We start from the raw sequence: 20,380 nt of genomic DNA, 5'->3' as shown, positions 1-20,380 counted from the left end.
ATTTCGTTGCACGGTTTGTGAGATATCACTCTCCAAAATTTCTGCATTATGAGTGAAAACCGAATTTCAATCTCATTTTTGTCTAAATTATTTCTTTGCTTTTTGGCTGAAAACTTGATCTTAAGTAGTAGTTCTATAACTTGATCTTAAGTAGTAGTTCTATGTATAAGCTTTCTATAGTCACTAAGAACACGAGAATCAGATGTCTGAGCAATAAAAACGAATGCTCCAAAATTGGCTCAAAGACAAAAGTAGTAAAAATGAGGGAGAGATTAGAAAGACCTTTTTTTATGTAAAGAATTGATGTTGACAATAACCAAAATGATGTGGTTAAGTAAGGATTGAATTGATATGACCAAGTAGAGGAACTAAATTGATATAACCAGAGACCAAATTGATGTGACTAAGAACTAAATTAATGTGTTCAAAAACTAAATTGATGTGACCAATGACTAAATTAATACGACCATGGACGAAATTGACGTGACCTGAGACCAAATTGATGTAACATTTTTATCAAGGATCTGGTTAATACGACTTGCATAAGTAAGGGATGAAATTGTCAAGCTACTCCTTAGTATTTTATAACCATAAAATGGGAATATATGAACATCTATTTGCTTTCTCATTCTTTCTCCCATGCGTGCCCCTCAAAAAACCCTAAAAGCAACTATGTTTGTCAATGCCTGTAGCCTTAGCTAAGCACATATAGCGCCACTGCCCTCACCATCGAGTTACCAAACCCCTCTTCTCACTCTCGGTGGTCTTGGTTGCCTCGATGACTCTCTCTTTCTTCCTTCCTCTCTCTTCTCTTTTCCTTGAAAGGACAACACTGTAAAGATTGGAGCGGTGCTCGTATGTTACTTGTTGCAGTGGCGCTCGTCGTTCGTTAGGTCGACTCCAAGCTGGTGTCTTGGTCGTCTCCATCGGGACTCGTTTGTTTGCTCTAACATCTCCCAGCCGCTGCCATATGTCCATCTTCGCCATCTCACAATAAGCTCACTGGCCCGCTGTTTAATCTTCTCCATGTTGCAAATCTATGTTGGGGATGTGAAAAGGACACCTCGAAGGTTGCAGCAACCCCTTTTCTCTCCTCTCAGTCCCGGCCCGGTGTTTTATGGCGGTGGTTTCCCCTCTCCTCGGTGACCCATGCCCTCTGCCTCTCCAGCCAATCCTGTAGGGGAGAGGGTGGCAGTTGGCTTGCTCCATGTAGTGGCAGAGCCTAAGAATGGAGGAAAGCGGCCCCCTCGACTAGTGGCAAACCTGACTGGATTTCGAACCGACTACCAGTCCTAACTCAAATTGAAGCTCCTACCTGATTGACATTCCCCATCCGACTACCCTCTACTTCTCCGACCCTCATGTTCAGCCCTCCTCCTCACCCCGGTGGTGGCTTCTCGTCTATCGTAACTCCGCCCCTCCTCAGCGACAACATCTCTGCCCATCATGAATATGATCGCAATTCTTGCTAGTCTGATCGTCCTCCCGTCTATTCAAATCAATTTTTGTAACTTGCCTTTTTGTTGTTGATTACAAATAAGTCTAGTTCCCCTATTAATGGTCACTGATTTGAATCGATCGAGGGAGTTCTAGTTGCTTAATTTCTCAAGTTCCTTATGTTTGACTATCTTAGGATTGGATCGTTTAGGGTTATGTTGATTAAGATCGATTAATTATCGCTGTTTTGAACCGATCTAGGTTCTCTAGCTACTTAGTTCTAGCTCCTTAGGTTTGACGGTCTAGAAATTGTGATCTGTAATGAGATCTTGCGCTCGAATACCAGCTCAAGACACTCTATTTGTTATACTCTTTTCCTATAAGTGGAATTTTGCCATGGAATATGGACAAAGCTAAGGATCCTTTTCTTGATGTACATTGGAGTCCATGGTAAAATGCTCCAGCAAGATTAGGATTAAACGGTTTGAAAATGACAATCTCAATTATACTTGTGTTTATTTTGATGTGATTTTTCATAATATTTTTCTTTATAAATTACCCAACGAATAAACAGTTATATCCCGCTCTTGTAATATCGGTTGGGCATTTTCCCTTGTATATCCGTTTTTGCAGTAGATATTTGAAGAATCCTCATGACCGTTTCAATAAAAAAAGAATATAACCACTAAATGAGAATTAAAAAGAAAAACTTACAAACAATAACTATTCAATTTATCACCCACTTTCCTTTCTCTATATTCTCTCCATCTCCTCTCTGTCTCCTCCACTCTCCCGTCAGTCTCATTCCAATTCAATATTTGGTCATTTATTTTTTCCTTTAATTACTATTAGTTAATATATTTTGACAAAAGCTTTTTATTATAAAAAAATAAATTTACTCACATTTGTTTATATTTATTTCCAACGCTAGCACGAATAATGCTCTGGTAATCTCTAATTGGAGATCTCACTTCCAAGCGCAACCTAAGGCTCCGTTTGTTTCAGGGTTTGATTTTAAGATTTTAATTCTAACTTTAACTCTACTCACTACACAACAAAAAAAATTTCTTCAAAGTAAAAAATGTGGGCCTCATACATAAACCCACATATAACTCCATTACACTCAATTCAATTTTTAATATTAAATTCTCCTAACTATTCATTACTTTTTCACACTTTTTCTCATAATTCAACACCACAATCATTATAACTCAATTAAAATCAAAATCAACCAATTAAAATCAAAATCCAACTCTCAAACCAAACGCAGCATAAGATTTTAGGTCTTTCTGCTATCTGTCTACCCAAGGAAAAAGACAATTATGTTCCTATAAGTTTTACAATGGCCAAATCAATCCTAAATGCTTGCTTTGTAAAATAATTTTGATATGTTCTATAGTCGACCATAATGGAGCTGTTGATGTGAACTTGAAACCGTTAATTTTGTTCATGTGTCAATTTCTTATTGGCTGAAAAATAAAAAATAAAAAATAAAAAATAAAATATTTATTTTAAAAAAAGGGAAAGCGGAACCAGATCGGGGACTCTCCTTTCGGCAACCCCTCCCTCTCGTAGACTTGGCCAGCGTAAAACAAAGCAAGGGAGAAGAAGGGGGCCCCGATCGATGAGGGGGGTGGCGCTCCCCATTATGACCACCCCGTCCTACGGACCTTGCCAGTGGCTGTACGGGGTCATTGGGAGGGAAAAGTGGCTGAAAATGAGAGTCTCCCTGGTTGGAGCCCTTTAAAAAAGCAGATCAAGGGAGAGGAAGAGGTCATTGATCGAAGCACTCCCTCTTCCAGTCATCCCTTCCAAAATTATAATGTTATCTGAAAAACCATAAACTTTTTTTCTACTTTTAATAAAATTACTTATATTCGTTTTCATAACTCGATAAAGTTACTTTTCCTTTTGCTCTCCTAAGAACCCGTCCCGGACGAAAATCTTGGATCCGTACTGCGATCATCCGCTATCTTTCTCGAATTTTTACAACGAATTAACCGACTGGGACATTACAATTTAGAAAGCCATGTAAAGATCTCTTTCGACCCGACATGATTCTGCTCCTGAAAAAGCCCAGGCACCCGTCGAGAGGTACTCCCCAAGCCAGGCCCACGAGCACCTGTGCATCGTATCTGCATCATCGCGGGTCCCATTGTACTCATGTACGTCTGGGCTCTCGTGCACCCGGCGCACGGAAGTTGCGATGGAGCCGTCCTGCTTTCTTCCAACGAAAGCTATCTTCTCGAATTCCTATCCGTCCAGATTGCGGCGGCTGTCGCTTTCTTATCCTTACCCTTTTCCTCTCTCTCCCTTCCAAGTGGGCACACTTCGACCAATGCCATTGTTGGTAATATTTACAAATTTTTTTTTGGGCGAATTAAAATACTAATTTTTTTTGGTAAATTAAAATACTAATTGAATGCATTATTACACATATATATTAATTACATTGTTTCCCCTGCAGAATTTGTTTTCGTGTCCAAATTGTCGTATTTTCCTCCTCCTGAGATATCATGTCATTTACTATTCTTCGAATATGTGATTTCACTTTGGTAGACTTAAAATATCATCAGATGTCCTTTTTCGAACAACTCCTATAATTCCTCTAGGGGCGATAAACTTTTTCATCCTTAGACAATTAGTAATGTAATAATTTCGTTTCCTCGTCCTAACAAGAAAAATGTCATTCAAGATAAGCATATATCTCTACTTAGACGAATAATGTCATTGGAGATGAGTATTCCCTAATTACAGCCTCCAATGATATGAATCCATGTTAATATTTGATTTTGTCTCTTACGTTTTATCTGCAAATAGATTTATACATTGTATTTTAAAACAGGAAATTGACATATTGAATTTTCAAAGTCAACAAATTGAGAGTAAAGCGATCTACCGATCAGCTCGACTTTCATTTTGTACTGAATTCTATGAGTCACTTAAAACATATAGTACATCTAAAAGGATCATTTTCATATTATCCAATGACATCAATGTTGAATGTAATGTTTTTTAAGGACTATAGGTGACAAGAAAAAGTTTAATTCACACCAAAATATCTTAATACAAATAAAAAAAACTTATTGTTTGAGATGACTATACGTCCCGTTGGCATATGATTGAAACAACTCGATGGACTCTCAATGCGTTCCACATGATTGCATGCACGAAAAGGACTTTATCCGCTTTCAATGTGTTAGATGAATGCGATAGCAATTCATTGAAAGACATGATGGTCTTGTTTGATGCCACAATCAATTTATTAGGAAAAAAGAAAAGGTGGATTTTAATTTTTCACAAACAAAATGTGAAGTATAAGGACGCCGTTTTTATATGGGATGGCGCCGTTTTATATGGAAGAGGAAACCAAAAGAAACCAAAAGGAAAAAATCCATCCCCTCCCCCACTGGATCAGGGAAGCTCGCCTTCCCACTTCTCCTCCCTTCTCCATCCCCTGATCTCAGTGGGCAGCTTTATCCTATTCTCCACCTTCACGCCCTCCTCTGCAACTCATGGAAGCCTCTGCAAATGAACGCCTTGGCTTCGGGAAGATGGGCTACGGGTACTTTCATGCTCATTCATTCGTTCATTCGACATTGGTTTCTTGGCTTTTGCTTTGATTTTGGGTTTGTTTGGCCCGGAAAGTTCGATTCTTTATAAGAAACCAGAACCTGGGTGTTGATGTTTCATTACTGTCTTTTGTTGATGGTGAAGGTGCAAGCATTATAGGAGGAGGTGCAAGATTCGAGCTCCATGCTGCAACGACATCTTCTTCTGTCGCCATTGCCATAACGAGGCTGCTGTAACGTCGATATCTCCCACTCTTCTCTTTTTCCAACCGCTTCAGTAAACCAATAATGTCCCGCCTCCAAATTAGTCCGATATCGTGTTTTTATTAGCTTCCGCTGAAGCAGAGAACATGCCCTATCAAGTGCAGACACGGTTGTTGATGAGTCAGTTTATCTCGACATGCCCATTTTTTGTCGCCCAGTTCATTTTCGTATGATGTCTTCCCGTTCTTGTCGGGCATTTGGACTAAATATGTAATACGGATTATGGAACACTTTTCTGATGTTTGTTTCACATTTATTTGATTGATCCAGAACATGTTGAGCAAGATCTATGATCGGCACGAGCTCGATCGCCATGATGTGAAACAAGTACGATATCCTATCCTTTCCCATGTAATTGTGTCGCGCTTATATGCTGGCAGCTGCTTGGATCTTGTATAATTTGGTAGAAATTAAGATCCTTTGGTCGTCTCATGTGTCTTGATGTTTCAGGTCGTTTGTGCAGTGTGTGACACGGAGCAACCGGTATGTAATGCGGGCATAATGCACGATATTCTTGTTTCCTATGATCATACCAATTTGACAGGATTCACTGTGCTCTTTAGGTTGCACAAGTTTGCACCAACTGCGGCGTGAACATGGGGGAATACTTCTGCGAGATCTGCAAATTCTTCGACGATGATGTAACTAATCCTTGATGGAATTTCATCTCTCACTTTTAGTTCATAGATCAAGATTTGCCCATACATTGTTTGTCAATATGAATCAGTTAGGAGTCAAGTCTTCTACACGATGTGCAGTATATCTGATGCTGATTGTGGTCTCAATATTTCTGCAGACTGAGAAAGGTCAGTTTCACTGTGATGATTGTGGGATATGCCGGTGAGTTTAGGATGATTTGTTCCCAAGATTTCCAAATGTTTTCTAAATTGTCTGTGTTCCGAAACTAACTTGAAATGTTAATAACAGAGTTGGAGGTCGTGAGAATTTCTTCCATTGCAAGAAGTGTGGTATGTACCTTAAAGACATCCTTGTCTCATTTGACGAAGAAAATCATTCCAATCATCAATTTTTTTTGTTTTGTTTCACCTTTTCTTACTTATATTGGCGTGTAATTGGTCATAAGGCTTACACATGAATTAATGTTATTTGTTTCGCTCATCCCATTAAATTTCCTACCGTTTCGGTTCATTTTGCTTGGCCCCTCCAACTTTCACTTGTACTCTTTTGCCTGGGCAATTAATCCTTTTATCTTTTTCCTTTTTGCCTGAATTTGTCTTTGTGACGGTAATCAATTTTGAGTCAGGTTCTTGCTATTCGATTGGTCTAAGGAACAATCATTCTTGTGTGGAGAATTCCATGCGTCATCACTGCCCCATTTGTTATGAGGTTAGTATCGTAATTGCCTATATACATATATCTAGAGGAAGAAGCTTTGAGAAGTCATTGATTCCTCTATATCACACATTAACATGGTTATGTAATCTTTTTTTTTCCCCCCTTTAAGTATCTCTTTGATTCCATGAAAGACACGATTGTGATGAAGTGTGGGCACACAATGCACTGCGATTGTTACAATGAGATGCTCAAGCGCGACAAGTAAGCAGCCTTGGATGGTTAAATGAGATATGAATTTGTTACAGATTCCTCTTCTTTCAACTATTTAGGAATTGAAGTTCTGCTAGATATTTCCTCACTTGAACTATTTCCATGAACCAGATACTGCTGCCCAATTTGTTCCAAGTCCGTGATCGACATGTCAAGAACTTGGAAGAGAATGGATGAGGAGGTGGGCTCCTATGTTCTTTTTGCATCCCAGGAAAAAGTTTTCCATCTTTGGCTGTGGAGAATTATTTCCATCTCTTCGCTCCTCCATTTTTCTCCTCTTGAAAACCAATGAAAATTAAGGAGAAACAGTAGTAATCCTAATTCAAATGACGATATTTCCTAATCTCAAACCACCTGGTATAGTTAGACAGATCCGATAAGTTTCAGTATAGTTTTAATCAATATCTCTGAAAGGAATAATAGAAGACTGGATAACTGTCCTGAGGAAAAGTTAGTAATTTTATAATTCATTGTGTCTTCGAGTTCTGTGTACGTGTTATATCATTATACGTGTTTAGTCAAGTTACTGATATATAAATCATTTGTTATTCGACAGATAGAAGCGACTGTCATGCCCGAGGATTACCGTGACAGGAAGGTGATTTGCCCTTTACGTCTGTTCAGAATTTCTCCTTATCCTGACCTAATTGTCTGCTTATACAAGTCTGTAATGGTTCATCTGATATGCATGAATATTAAGAGAGTTGGAGAGGAATAACATAGAAGATTGCAATACCGTTGTGAATTGCATTTTCTTTCCATTCCATCTTTTCGGACTCTGGCTGGAGATGTAATTTTGTTCCATGTCCATCCATGTCTTGAGTTACAGAATTTGAATTATCTGAACAACCTCGGCTAGACTTTTTGCTGCTTCTGATCTCCTTTTTTGGTTAATATGCAGGTGTGGATCCTGTGCAACGACTGTAACGACACAACCGAGGTTTACTTTCACATTATTGGCCAGAAATGCAGCCACTGCAAGTCCTACAATACTCGATCGATCGCCCCTCCTGTTCTTCCCCAATGACCCGATCCCTGATCCATGGAAACTTTATTATTCTCATTCCCCATCGGAATTATTGCTTCCAGAAACTGGTTCTGTGCCATTGGACTTTCTTTCTATTGGGTATAAAAAAGAACAAAAAGAAAAAAAAAAAAGAATGATGTGTGAAACTGAAAAATGAGCCTGAGAAACTTTCTTCAGGCAATTCATCTCCACATTGATTGTGGAGTTTCAAAGAAAACCAATAGTTGTTTGATTCTCAGGGATTTTGTAAAACAATACATATGTTATAGTCTAGTGAAAAGCAAAAGACTATATAGTCTCTGTACTTTGCAACTTATGTGAACCATTTGGTCGGTTTGGTCACTGAACTGTTCAGCAAAGGGCTCGAAAATATTCGGGTCAAGGATTTCTTTGTCAAAACCAGACAAAACACAGAATGCCATTGCCAAAATGGTTCGAGAACTGACTGGGGTTCCACAGGGCGATGGGGTTGGCTTGGTTTTTCGGTTTTACAGGTTCCTTTCCCTTATAGCCCCACCCTGATTTCATCACTTTGAAAGTAAGGTATGGCTTTGTTGCATTACCCGGCTTTAGAAGATTACATTATACGGTTGAACATCACTTTCATGGCGTGAAGTCATATGACAAAATTATCATTTTCTCGATGCTGGAAAATTGACTGCACATGAAAGGTTGATATCGATCTGTTCCAACTTCCCGTACTGCAGTCCATCACCTGCTCTGCTGTCGCTAGCAAGCATTCCAAGTTGATCTATGATATGCTTCAATCATCCACACGTTATGATTGAAGTAATTGCTATGGTTTGAAAAGAAACCAAAGCGAATGGACCAACCCTTTATTTTCCCTTAAATGAATACCTACTTATTCTATAATTTAAAGCAAATAGGCTTTTTCCAAAATTATATGGGGAGCAAACACGGAAAGGGAGAGATGTGATGGGAAGACCGGGCCCTGGGGGCATTGATGGCCAGGATCAGAGCCCTCTCCGACCGGAATCTCTCCTCTCTCTCTCTCTCTCTCTCTCTCTTTGATTGAAAAAAGAGAGAGAAGAGACTCTGAGCGGTAGAGGCTCCAATCTTTAGCTGCCACCACCCATTGCGATCGCATGATCCCCATCTTTTTAATTTTGAAAATTTTCTTCAAAATTTTATAAAAAAAAAACAATAGAATATTAAAAGGCTGGGTCAAAAGTGCCAAAAGAAATAATCGAACTGTCAGTAAATATAACGTGAAAGAGTTTCAAAGTTTTTAGCACTTGCAAATAAAAAGAATTTCGTACTTAATCAATTAAGTATTTATTCCATCATAAAAAACGGTATAGCGTAATGGCGCACGCTTTAGCCTGATAACCAATGAGTTTTAGGTTTGATTCTCATTGTAGGACCAACTGTGTTTCATTATTAGCTATTAAGATTTCTATTTCATTGTATTAAATTCATGTATTTCTTCTTAACGATAAAAGATCCATCTTGTCGGATGGGATACGATTACTCAACCATTGGCTCAAGGGATTTTAGGTACTTTGCGGCTCAAGGAAGTTAATTTAGGCCTTTTTTTTTGCCAAGGTATGCTGGAATTTGACAGTAGATAAAGATCTCTATGGGGCGAAGGTGGATGGGTTGGCGGTTTTGCTCAGCATTTGGGAATTACTTCCTCCCTTTAGGCTGAACTGTTGGCCGTTAAAACTGGACTCTGAGCTAGATAGGATGGGATATGGGTTCAAGGAAGATAATTCTTGAGGTCGATTCGGAAGTAGTCGTAGGGTTCTTTCGTTCCCCACATGATCATGGCCGCAGTTACGGAGCTCTGCTTCGAGATATCAAGTCCCTGATCAATCAATCGGGGACTGACTGATAGCGGTGGAGCATGTTCTACGCAAAGGGAACGTCTGTGCAGACTGGCTGTTGAATTTTGCGCTTGCTCTTTCGCTTGGGGTTCATCGATTGAATTTGCACTTACTCTTCACTTTTTATTGTTTTACGAATTATAGGGGTCATCATGTCTCTGTTATGTATTGCTTAATTTACTTTTCTAATAAAACCGGGCCTCGATCCCCCTAATTCAAAATATATATATACTCCGAGTCACCCATAAAACTTTACAGAAATATTCTAGGTTTAATTTTAAGTCCCCCTTCTAATTACGTGATATAGAAAACCATGCATTTTATGAAACTAGAACGCTTACAGATGCAAACAATACACCACCGGAGACCATTACCCGATTTATCTCGACAAATTTTGTGGGAAAGAACCAATGCAGATGAAGGAAACGGCAAACCATAGGAATCCTAATTTTTGTGCACAATCAAACGCATGTAACACATCCCAATTGCCACTCGAACTATGCTTTTTAAACTTTTTACATCAATATCGGCTCATTCAGCCCAAATACAGCCCCTAATTGGACCTCCTATGCAGGCCCATAATTGCGAAAGAGGCTAAGATAACAAACCCGAGCGACCCGACGAGGGAGAGGACCACGGCAACGGCCACCCGGTCGCAGAACTTATCGAAGACGTTGCACACCTTGTTCCACTGCACGTGCGAATTGCCCTCGCGGCCGAGAATCCCAACAGCTGTGGTGGCCCCGTTGCTTGAGAAGAGCAGCGCCACCATCATGATGTCAATGATTGTGATCACGGCAAAGGCCGCGGTCTTGCCTCCACGGCTGATGAGGAAGAGCAGAAGCAGAGAGAGGGCCGCGTAGCCACAGGCTACCGCATTCGCCACCACGAAGTACCTGTAAAAGCCATATAGCTATGTAACTCCAACGGAAAGTTACTTAACTAGCAAGCGAAACGAAATTTTATAGTTGAAAGTTTACGTCAGCACGTAGTATTGTATGGCAATTAAAGGAGAAAAATATGAAAAAGTAAAGCATATGAAAAATGTATGTGTTGAAAAGCAGTGAATCGAATGAATACACACAAGTTATCGAAAAATTTATTGTAAGGATGGCGTGGCTACATACACGAAGGCGGACAGGTAATGCCACTTAGCGGACACCGGAACGATGAGCGGCGGCAAGCTCGGGGAGACCTGAAGGGGGACGGTGGTGGTCTGCTTGTCGGTCCCGAGAACCACCACAGCCGCCAGCGTGAGGCCAAACGCGACTGCCCTCAGGGCCAGCTCCCATCCCCGGACTCCCCTCTTTTCGTAGTCTCCGGCCACCTTCTGGGCTCCCTCTTCTCCTCCTCTGCTTGGCGTCCCGTTCATTGTTATTTTCAGAGAGAAGTCAAAACAATAACCAGACGAGGGTAAAGAGAGTAGAGGTAAGTGATTGCCCCGTGAGAGGGCTTAAATAGACGAGCCTTTTGAGTGTGAAAGCCAAATTCTTTTTCTTTTTTTTTTTTTCTATCGACGGTGTCTGGCGCAGTAGTAATCGACTAATTCATCGGACAGTGTATTGTACGGTCTAGGGCCCGCCATTAAACCCCAGATGCCGACCTCGAGAGAATCTAACCTCGAACTTGACATATTACTTGTTATCAGCTTATCAACAAATTCAACCTCTCATTGGTGTGAAAGCCAAATTCTTAATTTGGGAAATATCAAGCTTAAACTTTTCACACACCTTATCTAAAATATGGACATATTAGGTGTCAATGATGCAAGTTAGATTAAGACGTCTATGGCAATAGCAGCAGATCCGTATGTCGACGTGGTTCTGTTGACACGCATAAATAGTGATGAGATATGGCCCTGAGATCTCTAATAGAAAAAAAGGATAATACCTCCAAAAATATTAAATTTGGTCCATTTGATCATTTCTGGCATAAATTTTCTTTTAGTTACATAGAAAAATATGAATTTTGTATTTCGTATCTGGTCTAGGAGCCGTCAAATCCCTGTCAATTTTATTGAATTTTTTTTTATGTGGCGCTAACAGTGCACACGTGGCATATAGTGGTCAACCAAGTGGATCCACGGAGTAATGAAATAAATATTAAAAAATATGAAATGGAGTAAAATAGTAATTATAGAATGGGGAGGGGGCGTCTTCGATGGGAGGCTCGCCGGAGACCACCACCCCCACCTGACGAAAAGAAACCAAATCAGGGTTGCCGATAAGGCCCCCATTGGTCCAAATTTGGAAAAAGAGAGAGAGAGAGGAAGGGAAAAAGGAGAGGGGCCTAGTGATGAGGCATCCCCGACAACCACTGTCCCCCCAATCAGGATCGCGCCGTCGACCTTAGATATTGTCAGAGATCTCGATCGGGGGACAATAGCTGTTGGCAAGGCTCATACGCATCAGCCCCCTCTCATTTTGTCTTTCCCCATTTGCTTTCAATTTCTTTCTTTTATTTGATTAGCGACAGGTGAGGCTTCGCCGGCACCGCCACTGTCATTTTGGGGTTGCCGACGACGGATCCCAGTTGGGAGGACAGCGGCCTCCGCCGAGACTCCTACTGCCTGCCCCCTCGTCTTTTCTCTTGCCCAATTTCCTTTTTCTATTTCAAATTCAAAGCAATGAGGTCTCGCCGACGCCATTGCTGCAACTTGTGGGCCGCTAGTGACCTCTCACCTCGATTTAGAGGGCAGTGGTAGTTGGCGAGGCTCCCGTTGCTAGTGGCCCCTTCCCTTTATTCTCGACCTCTTTTTTTTTTTTTTTTTTTCCTTTTGCAATGTCTTCTTAAATTTTAATACTATTTATATATTTCGTGATTCTACTTCATTAGCTGCCATGTGCCATGTGTGCACTATTAGTACCACGTCGGTAAAATCTGCTAAAGTTGATACCTATATTGACGTCATATTAGATAGAATACGAAACTAACTAGATTTGTATTTTTCATTCGATTAAAAATAGTTTTTTTTGGGTAGAAGATTTAAAAAAAAAACAATTCGTCGTATAGAAATGATAGAATGAGTAAAGTTTATATTTTTCAAGGTCATCAATTTGAATTAAAAAAAGGATATTTATTCTTGAGAGGTGTCGTTGTCTCTAAACTTCCTTCCGCAGAAAATTAGTAATGGTCAAGTTGGGAAAAGTGTGAAAGTGGGCGCTGGATGTCTTTAATACTTTGGAAGTGTTAGGAGGGAAGGCGGGAGAGTGGGCTTCCATTAATGCATGGGGGGGGGGGGGGGGGGGGGGGGGGGGGGGGGGACGTCCACATTTTTACCAACCAACATATGCAATGTTGTGTCCTCGATCGGAATAAATAGAGGTCATAGCTTGATGAGCTTGCAAAACCTAGGCTCGTGGATTTCATTGATTCATCTTGCTAGGGAGCTAAGAGAGTTTTTCTCGTTTATTTTCAAATAATATATAAGATTATAACTGTATTTATTAGCAGTCTGTTCGATACTATAAATAAACGCTTGACTGATTAAAAGGTAAATATTTGTTTTCGCTCCTCCTCTCGGAATCTTCTCTCCACCTCCCAAACTCGGGATTGTATCCCAATGAGCTTCCATCTTGAACCATGCTCTCTCTCTACTCCTAAGAGCTAGGGTGAACAAATATACTAAACTAACAATTAACAATTTCATCACCATTTAATTAGATCAACGATGGATTCTAGAGGGGCATGGTCGGTTGCTCCCGCTTGGACTAAATTCCTAGATTCACTACTCATGTTAGATCGAGATTGGGGTTGAACCAGAACCGAACAATAATATCCCAATGCAAAAGATTACCAACATATATATAACATAAATTACATGAACTAAAACAGAGGCGCACATTTATGTGATAATGTTAGTTTCATTGTACTTGATAGAAAATCTTTTTCATTTCAAATTAATTTTATTCATTAATGGTGTAATATATAAAAAATCCTTTGCCATGAAAAATCTGCATAAAAATTATAATATTAAGAAAAAAATAATCGCACCTTTTAGTTATTTTGAAAAATGAGAAAAGATTATATAAGTCCGTGCATAGCACGAAAAAATATGCCAATTTGTGTACTTAGCACGGGTCTGTGTCCCGTGTTTCTCAAACGGCAAATTATTTCCTCAAAAAAAGAAAGATGAAATTAAGAACGAAGAAAGTTGGTCTGTGGGGACGATGCCCATGCCTTCACACCGGCGAAGAAATCACTCAAATGAAATAAATTCTAAATGGCAAAATAATTATAATTTTATTTTTCCGTCGAGCTTTCAGGGTGTTATTTGCTGTTCCCTCCTCTCTTTTTTTTTTTTCAAAATTGTCGTTTTCTTTTAATAAAAACAAAAAAAACGTTGCTCAAAATTTTAATTACAAGACAAATATACAAGTGAGGTATTACAAATTTTGTTAGAAAAAACAAATTAAATTTATTAGATAGGTAGCTGATAAATTGCATTGCCAGAACTATATTATAGATGTTTAAAATTCATTTTAAATGTAATACTTCATTATTAGGACAAATCGATAGCCGAGAAAAATTTATTTCAGCTAATAGTACGAAACATGCGTACTTCACTACAATAGAAAGGGAAGAAAATAAAAAAAGAAGACCATATTAGAATCTATATAAGTTTGCTCCGTTTGGTTTCGCAGTTAAAATCACAAAAATTTTAACTTTAACTTTAACTCAACACCCTACACAACAAAAATACACATTTTCCAAGTTAAAAATTTTAACTTTAACTTTAACTTTAACTTAACACACTACACAATCATTTATCCTTTTTCACAATCAAAATCAAAGTTACTTTAACTCTAAAATCAAACATACCATAACTAGTTATTTTATACTATAAAGGTGCTTGTACTCAATCCTATTATATATAGTCATTCACTATGATATTAACATCAGTGATATTAATATCAATATCAATTGCACCTATGGTATCAATTTTAGGCGCTGCGAATCGACCGGACTTCACTACGTCAATTGTAAATGGACTTATTGTCTTGTGTATGAGAAGTAGAGAATTCCATTCATGGAGAAATCTCCAAAGAGAAAGATCTCTCAAAATTCAATAGTTACGGCTACAAATGGTAAAACTTGTACAGACAATTTTTCATTTGAGTCAAACGTTTGACGACGGCATTCTTCTGTCAGTGTACAGTCGTCTGATTCCGTTCCAACTTCATGGAAATCTCAACCTTATCTGATTTACGGTCGTATATATACTCAAGGAGAAGTTATTAGATCAACTTATCTCGCAGCGTGAGATCAGGAAACATTAATTAAATTATATGAAATAAAAAAATTAGTGCTAATCATTCGGATAATTACTCTAATTATTTTTCGTTAAATAATTATTATTGATTCTTCCTTATTACATCAATATGAGATATGACCATTTAAAATTGTATCACACTCTAGAGTCTACTTGACAAGTTTCCAAACATAGAAAAATAAATTGACAATGTTCTAATATTAAAAATAGAAATTCACGTTACGGGAATTTTATCCTTTAGTGGACCGATTCGGTTCGACTGGATCCGTCGTGGTCTAATTAGATTTTCGGATACCATAATTCATGCCGAAAAAGAGTGAAATAAAAAAAAAAGAATTCTCAAGTATAGGAAAATATAATTGGTAATTATATGGTGGTAAATTTTGTCGTCCGGGTATAATTGAAAGTATTTCGTGCTTATGATAAGCTGAAAACCGTGCAAGGACTCGTTTGCAGATACTTTTTTTGTCTCCATAGTTAATCATCATGGCCTTTGATATATCATACATGTTAATAGTAAACGTTGACTCAAATATTGTGAATAGTAACCAACGTAGTTTGGTTCAAGCGATTCGGCGCTTATTCAACTTCGTAAAGTATCGGGTTCGAGTTCTCATGAATGCAAAAAATCAACGCTGAAAAAGTTTACTTCTTAATTGACCGACATAATTCTATTGAATTAGTCGAGGTTCAATTGGTTTTTCAGATATTAATGTTCACACCGAAAAGATATTGTGGATAATAGCTGCATTTCACATATCAAGAACGAGTGTGATATTGTATAAATCAGTATGGTGTTACGAAAGAGATCAATGAGTGAGAACGACGAAACTCGGAGATATCCGCCAGAAGTTGCGGGCGGTTCAAAAGCTTAGAGACGAAGGCAAGTTCCCAATTTCAGACGATTGACATTGATAAATCTAATTGCTCGAGTCAAACATTTGACGAAGGAAGGAAGGAAGGAATGGAGCCGCGATCCCGCTTTCACTTGGGATGGATGGATAGAATAGATAGCGGGGGATAGCTTGTGATCTGCCAAATCCATGTCCACGTGGATTACAGCTAAAATGCCTTGCACGAGAATCGTGGCAAGACGTCGTCCGTAGGATGTTCGTCTCTAATTATATATATATATATATATATATATATATATATATAACTAAAAGGGATAATGATAGATTCTTCGTTCTGTTGAAATTAAAAAGTTCTCTATTCACTTCTCATCAATTGTGAATTGGTCCCTAGAGGCTCATTCATTTGCTATTTTGCAATCTGTTTTTTTTTTTTTTGGATAAATGATGAAACTTCATTGATAACAGATGAATTTACATCAGAAACCAATACCATTTTCCTCTATACGGAGTAAAATAAAAAAATACCCAAGAGCTACTCCCAAGTCAACTAGTTGCAGTATCAAAATGGTGAAACATATGCCTCGCAATGATAGAGTGTGCAATTTTGCATGAGAATCGAGGGAGAACAGACAACTTTGCTTTCACATCCGAGAAGATCCTTCGTATTATAATTGTTGGAGGCGAGACTTGATTCCGGTAGAGCCTGGCGTTCCTCTCCCTCCAGATGCAGTAAATGTAGTGAGTCCAGAGAAGTTTAAGACAAATAATATCCAGCTTCTTTCCACGGAGAGAGGAGACCCAGCAAAGTTCCGTATTCCAGTCGACATTGTGTTTGTTCATTCCAACACGGTCTAATAAACTTCTCCAAATCCCTTGGGTGATAGGGCATTCAAAAAAGAGGTGATTTCGGGTCTCCAATTCCAAACTACAGAATTCGCATTCGGGTGCAGTAATCGAGATTCTCCAACTCATAAGCCTATCTTTTGTACTCAATCTATTATGAATACAAAGCCAGCTAATGAAAGAGGATCGAGGAAACCGCCCCTCAAACCAGATTGCGTTCCTCCATTCCATCTTCTGGCTTCTGGGACTAAAGCATTTCCACGCACTAGCAACAGAAAATGTCTCGGATTTGTGAGCCGTCCATGTGACCCTATCACGATCAGAGAGTTGAATTGCATTAGCGAGATCACGGAGCAGGCCAGCTTGCAGATCCGAGCTTCTAGGCCAATGCCAGCATCCATCAACCAGAATCGAACTAACTGTTGCGTGCTCCCTAATCGACGGAAAGCACTGGAGCCCCCTGGTGCAATAGTTTATTAAAGAACCGACCGGTAACCACTTGTCATACCAGAAAGATACATTCGTACCAGGGCCAACACAATAGCGGATATAGGGAGACATCAAAGTCCTCAGCTGCAAAAGTTTTCTCCAGTTCCAAGAACAATCACCAGGTATCCTTAAAGACCAAATACTTCGGTCTTTGATTAAATATTTAGCAACCCAGGCCACCCAAAGAGACCCTGAACGCACGAGGAGAGACCAAAGGTTTTTGAGTACGCATACCTTATTCCACAGGGTTAGGTCCTTGATACCGAGTCCTCCATCAGACTTTGGAAGACATAGAGTTTCCCAGCCGAGCTTTCCTCCTCCTATATGCTGCTCAAGGCCTTTCCAGAGGAAGGATCTGCACTTCTGCTGCACCAACTTTATGACTTTCTTGGGAAGAATGAAGTGGATACACCAGTAGCTGGCCATGCTGAAAAGTACTGAATTGATCAACTGTACTCGTCCCGCGTAAGACAAGTGTTTCACAGACCAACTCCTTATACGCTTTAGGATTCTCTCAGTAAGAGCCTCGCAGTTCTTCGTGGAAAGCTTGCCCGAGACAAGAGGGAGCCCCAAGTATCTCACAGGAAGAGTACCTTTCTTAAAACCCGAGCTATTCACCAATATAGAGATGCCTTCCTCAGTGATGCCTCCCGTGAAGATTTCAGATTTCTCAGGGTTCAGCTTGAGCCCAGACCAGTTGTAAAAGATGTTCAACACTTCCAGAATGGCAACAAGAGACTCTTTGGACCCGTTTGTGAACAAGAATAGATCATCAGCAAAGCAGAGATGGGTGAGCTTGATAGACTTACATCTAGGATGGAAGCCGATTCTGCCTTCGTCTGCAGCAGTGTCCAAAAGCTTTGAGAAGACCTCCATGGCAATAACAAACAAATAGGGTGATAGGGGGTCACCTTGTCGCAATCCCCTTTGGCCGGCAAAGTAACCACATAAGGAGCCATTGACAGCCACTGAAAAGTAAGGAGAGGTAATACATCCCTTGATCCATCTGAGAAATGATAGGGGAAATCCCATGACCTTCAAACAGTTAAGAATAAAATCCCAGTTCAAGGAGTCAAAGGCTTTCATTAGGTCAATTTTGATAGCACAACGGGGGGTTATTCCTTGTCTATGGTAGTTTCTTACAAGCTCATGAGCAAGCAAGACATTGTCAGATATTCTCCTGCCCTGCACAAAAGCTGTCTGGTTTAGGCTTATAACATCAGGAAGGACCCCTTTCATTCTGTTGGTGATCACCTTGGTAATGCATTTATACACCACATTGCAGCATGAGATAGGGCGGAAGTCCTTCATGCGATCAGCTTTCTCCTTCTTAGGGACAAGTGCTAATATTGTAGAATTCACCTCTCTGCGCAGCTCGCCTGTCGAAAAGTAATGTTGTACAGCAGCAAGGAAGTCTTTATGAACAATTCTCCAAGCATGCTTATAAAAATACACCGTGAAGCCGTCTGGGCCAGGTGATTTATCATTTCCCATTGAGAACAGAGCTGATTTGATTTCCTCTTCTGTGATAGGAGACACAAGCAGTTGTTGTTGAGCCTGAGAGATCTTCTTTTTGAGAATAGAAGAAAGTTGCGTCGCAGAGGTGCCCGCTACGCTTGCATCCTTTTCTCCTAGAAGGCTTTGGTAAAAGTTGACTGCTTCCGCTTTTATTTGATGTATATCTTCCAGCTTGGAACCTGAGTTAGTGTAGAGTACTCGAATGGAGGTTCTTGCATTTCTTATCTTCACTGCCTTATGAAAGAAAGAAGTGTTCTGATCCCCCGCTTTTAACCATGCCACCCTTGACTTTTGTCTCAGTAGTTTCTCCTCTTTATCCATGGCTTCTAATAGCTCAACCCTTATAGCGATTTCCTTTTCCATAATTTCAGAAGACATGCAATTACTTTCAAGAATTTCAGTTTGGATCTGAGCGAGTTGAGTTTGCAAGGCGTCAACTTTAGCATGCACATCCCCAAAGTAAGATCTATTGAAATCTTTCAGATGTCTCTTTAGATTCCTCAATTTCTTGTAAAGCACTGCCATAGGATTACCTTCCTGGACCTCCATCCACACACGTTCCACAAGTTTCAAGTACTCTGGATGCTCAGTCCAGAAATGGAAAAACTTAAAAGGCTTTGGGCCCGCATTCTCTTTGGCACCAAATCTCAACATGATAGGACTATGATCAGAAATTCCGGGAGAAAGAAATTCCACTGTTGAGGCAATATCCCGTTGAAACCATAAGTCATTAACCAACGCTCTGTCAATCTTCCTAGCTTGAAACCCCTCCTGTCTTTTGTTGCTCCATGTGAAAAAACAGCCGGTATAGGGGTGATCCTTAAGCTCCGATGTGCTAATGAAGTCTGCAAATTCTCTTATACTTTGATCAACAACAATTTCCCTCCCAACTACTTTGGCCTCTTCTAATTCTTTAATTGCATTGAAATCACCCATCAACATCCAACTATACCTCATACCCACTGTTAAAGTCTGCAGATCATGCCATAACACCCTTCTTTCCGACAAGTCATTTGAAGCATAAACAAAAGTCAAAGCAACCCAACCAACTCCTTTGGGAACATTTACCAATAAATGGATATATTGACTAGTTTTGCTAAGGAATTGCACCTGCAAGTCCTCTCGTATCAGAATCCACAATCTGCCATTATGGGCATGCTGATAATTTTCCATCAACAACCAGCCCTTCCATTTATTCACTATCTTTAGACAATTGTTTTCCTTTACCCGTGTCTCAATGAGAGCAAAAATCCCTATATCGTGTTCCTTCGCAAACTTAAAGACCATTTTCTGTTTCAGAGGGTCATTTATCCCTCTAACATTCCAAGAGGTAATTATCATGATAGTAATTTAGGAGGTTTACCTCCCTTGCCCGTTCTAGGTTTCCTTTTGCCTTGAACTTTCTGGGTTGATTTCACCTCCTCCACTGTAATGCTCTGATTCTGTGTTGTAACTCCCCGACGCGAGGATACCTCCAGCTCATCATCTGAGCTGATCGCATCAGAACGAGACTTCACATCTTCTAAGAGAACTTGCTTGCTATTCACCTGTGAGGACTCTCCTTTGGAAGGGACTTCGATATTGTCCCCGTGCAAGTCACTCCATTCAGCCACTTTTCCTTGCTCTGATGCAAGGGGGGGAGTGGGAGTAATAGAGTTGGGGACCTCCAACTCGCAAACTCCCTGTCCAGC

At 39.8% G+C, this 20,380-nt stretch overlaps 2 protein-coding genes across 2 annotated transcripts; one reads left to right on the top strand and one right to left on the bottom strand.

Moving 5' to 3' along the window:
* The first annotated feature begins 4,734 nt into the window (after positions 1-4,734).
* Positions 4,735-8,208, top strand: LOC116192710 (E3 ubiquitin-protein ligase MIEL1). Its single transcript, XM_031521321.1, has 12 exons — positions 4,735-5,002; positions 5,155-5,242; positions 5,544-5,600; positions 5,724-5,756; positions 5,837-5,914; positions 6,070-6,113; positions 6,201-6,241; positions 6,538-6,620; positions 6,739-6,830; positions 6,951-7,020; positions 7,396-7,437; positions 7,741-8,208. Exons 1-12 carry the CDS (start codon positions 4,953-4,955, stop codon positions 7,864-7,866), a joined length of 804 nt encoding a protein of 267 aa, XP_031377181.1. The 5' UTR covers positions 4,735-4,952; the 3' UTR covers positions 7,867-8,208.
* A 1,775-nt stretch (positions 8,209-9,983) lies between these two features.
* Positions 9,984-11,161, bottom strand: LOC116193208 (CASP-like protein 1E1). Its single transcript, XM_031522009.1, has 2 exons — positions 10,841-11,161; positions 9,984-10,609 (listed from the first exon to the last, which is right to left on the bottom strand). Exons 1-2 carry the CDS (start codon positions 11,083-11,085, stop codon positions 10,267-10,269), a joined length of 588 nt encoding a protein of 195 aa, XP_031377869.1. The 5' UTR covers positions 11,086-11,161; the 3' UTR covers positions 9,984-10,266.
* Positions 11,162-20,380: the final 9,219 nt, after the last annotated feature.

Source organism: Punica granatum, chromosome 1, assembly GCF_007655135.1.
Source record: "Punica granatum isolate Tunisia-2019 chromosome 1, ASM765513v2, whole genome shotgun sequence".
NCBI classification, from domain to species: Eukaryota; Viridiplantae; Streptophyta; class Magnoliopsida; order Myrtales; family Lythraceae; genus Punica; species Punica granatum.
This window is presented reverse-complemented; position numbering and strand designations above follow the sequence as displayed.

What these genes read in the sequence shown, in the direction of transcription:
- LOC116192710 (XM_031521321.1), top strand. Translation starts at nt 4,953, where the DNA reads ATGGAAGCCTCTGCAAATGAACGCCTTGGCTTCGGGAAGATGGGCTAC. An exon ending in CTTCCATTGCAAGAAGTGTG is followed by an intron (nt 6,242 to 6,537) that starts GTATGTACCTTA and finishes ATTTTGAGTCAG; the next exon opens with GTTCTTGCTATTCGATTGGT. An exon ending in GAGATGCTCAAGCGCGACAA is followed by an intron (nt 6,831 to 6,950) that starts GTAAGCAGCCTT and finishes TCCATGAACCAG; the next exon opens with ATACTGCTGCCCAATTTGTT.
- LOC116193208 (XM_031522009.1), bottom strand. Translation starts at nt 11,085, where the DNA reads ATGAACGGGACGCCAAGCAGAGGAGGAGAAGAGGGAGCCCAGAAGGTG. An exon ending in CATTACCTGTCCGCCTTCGT is followed by an intron (nt 10,610 to 10,840) that starts GTATGTAGCCAC and finishes TGGCTTTTACAG; the next exon opens with GTACTTCGTGGTGGCGAATG.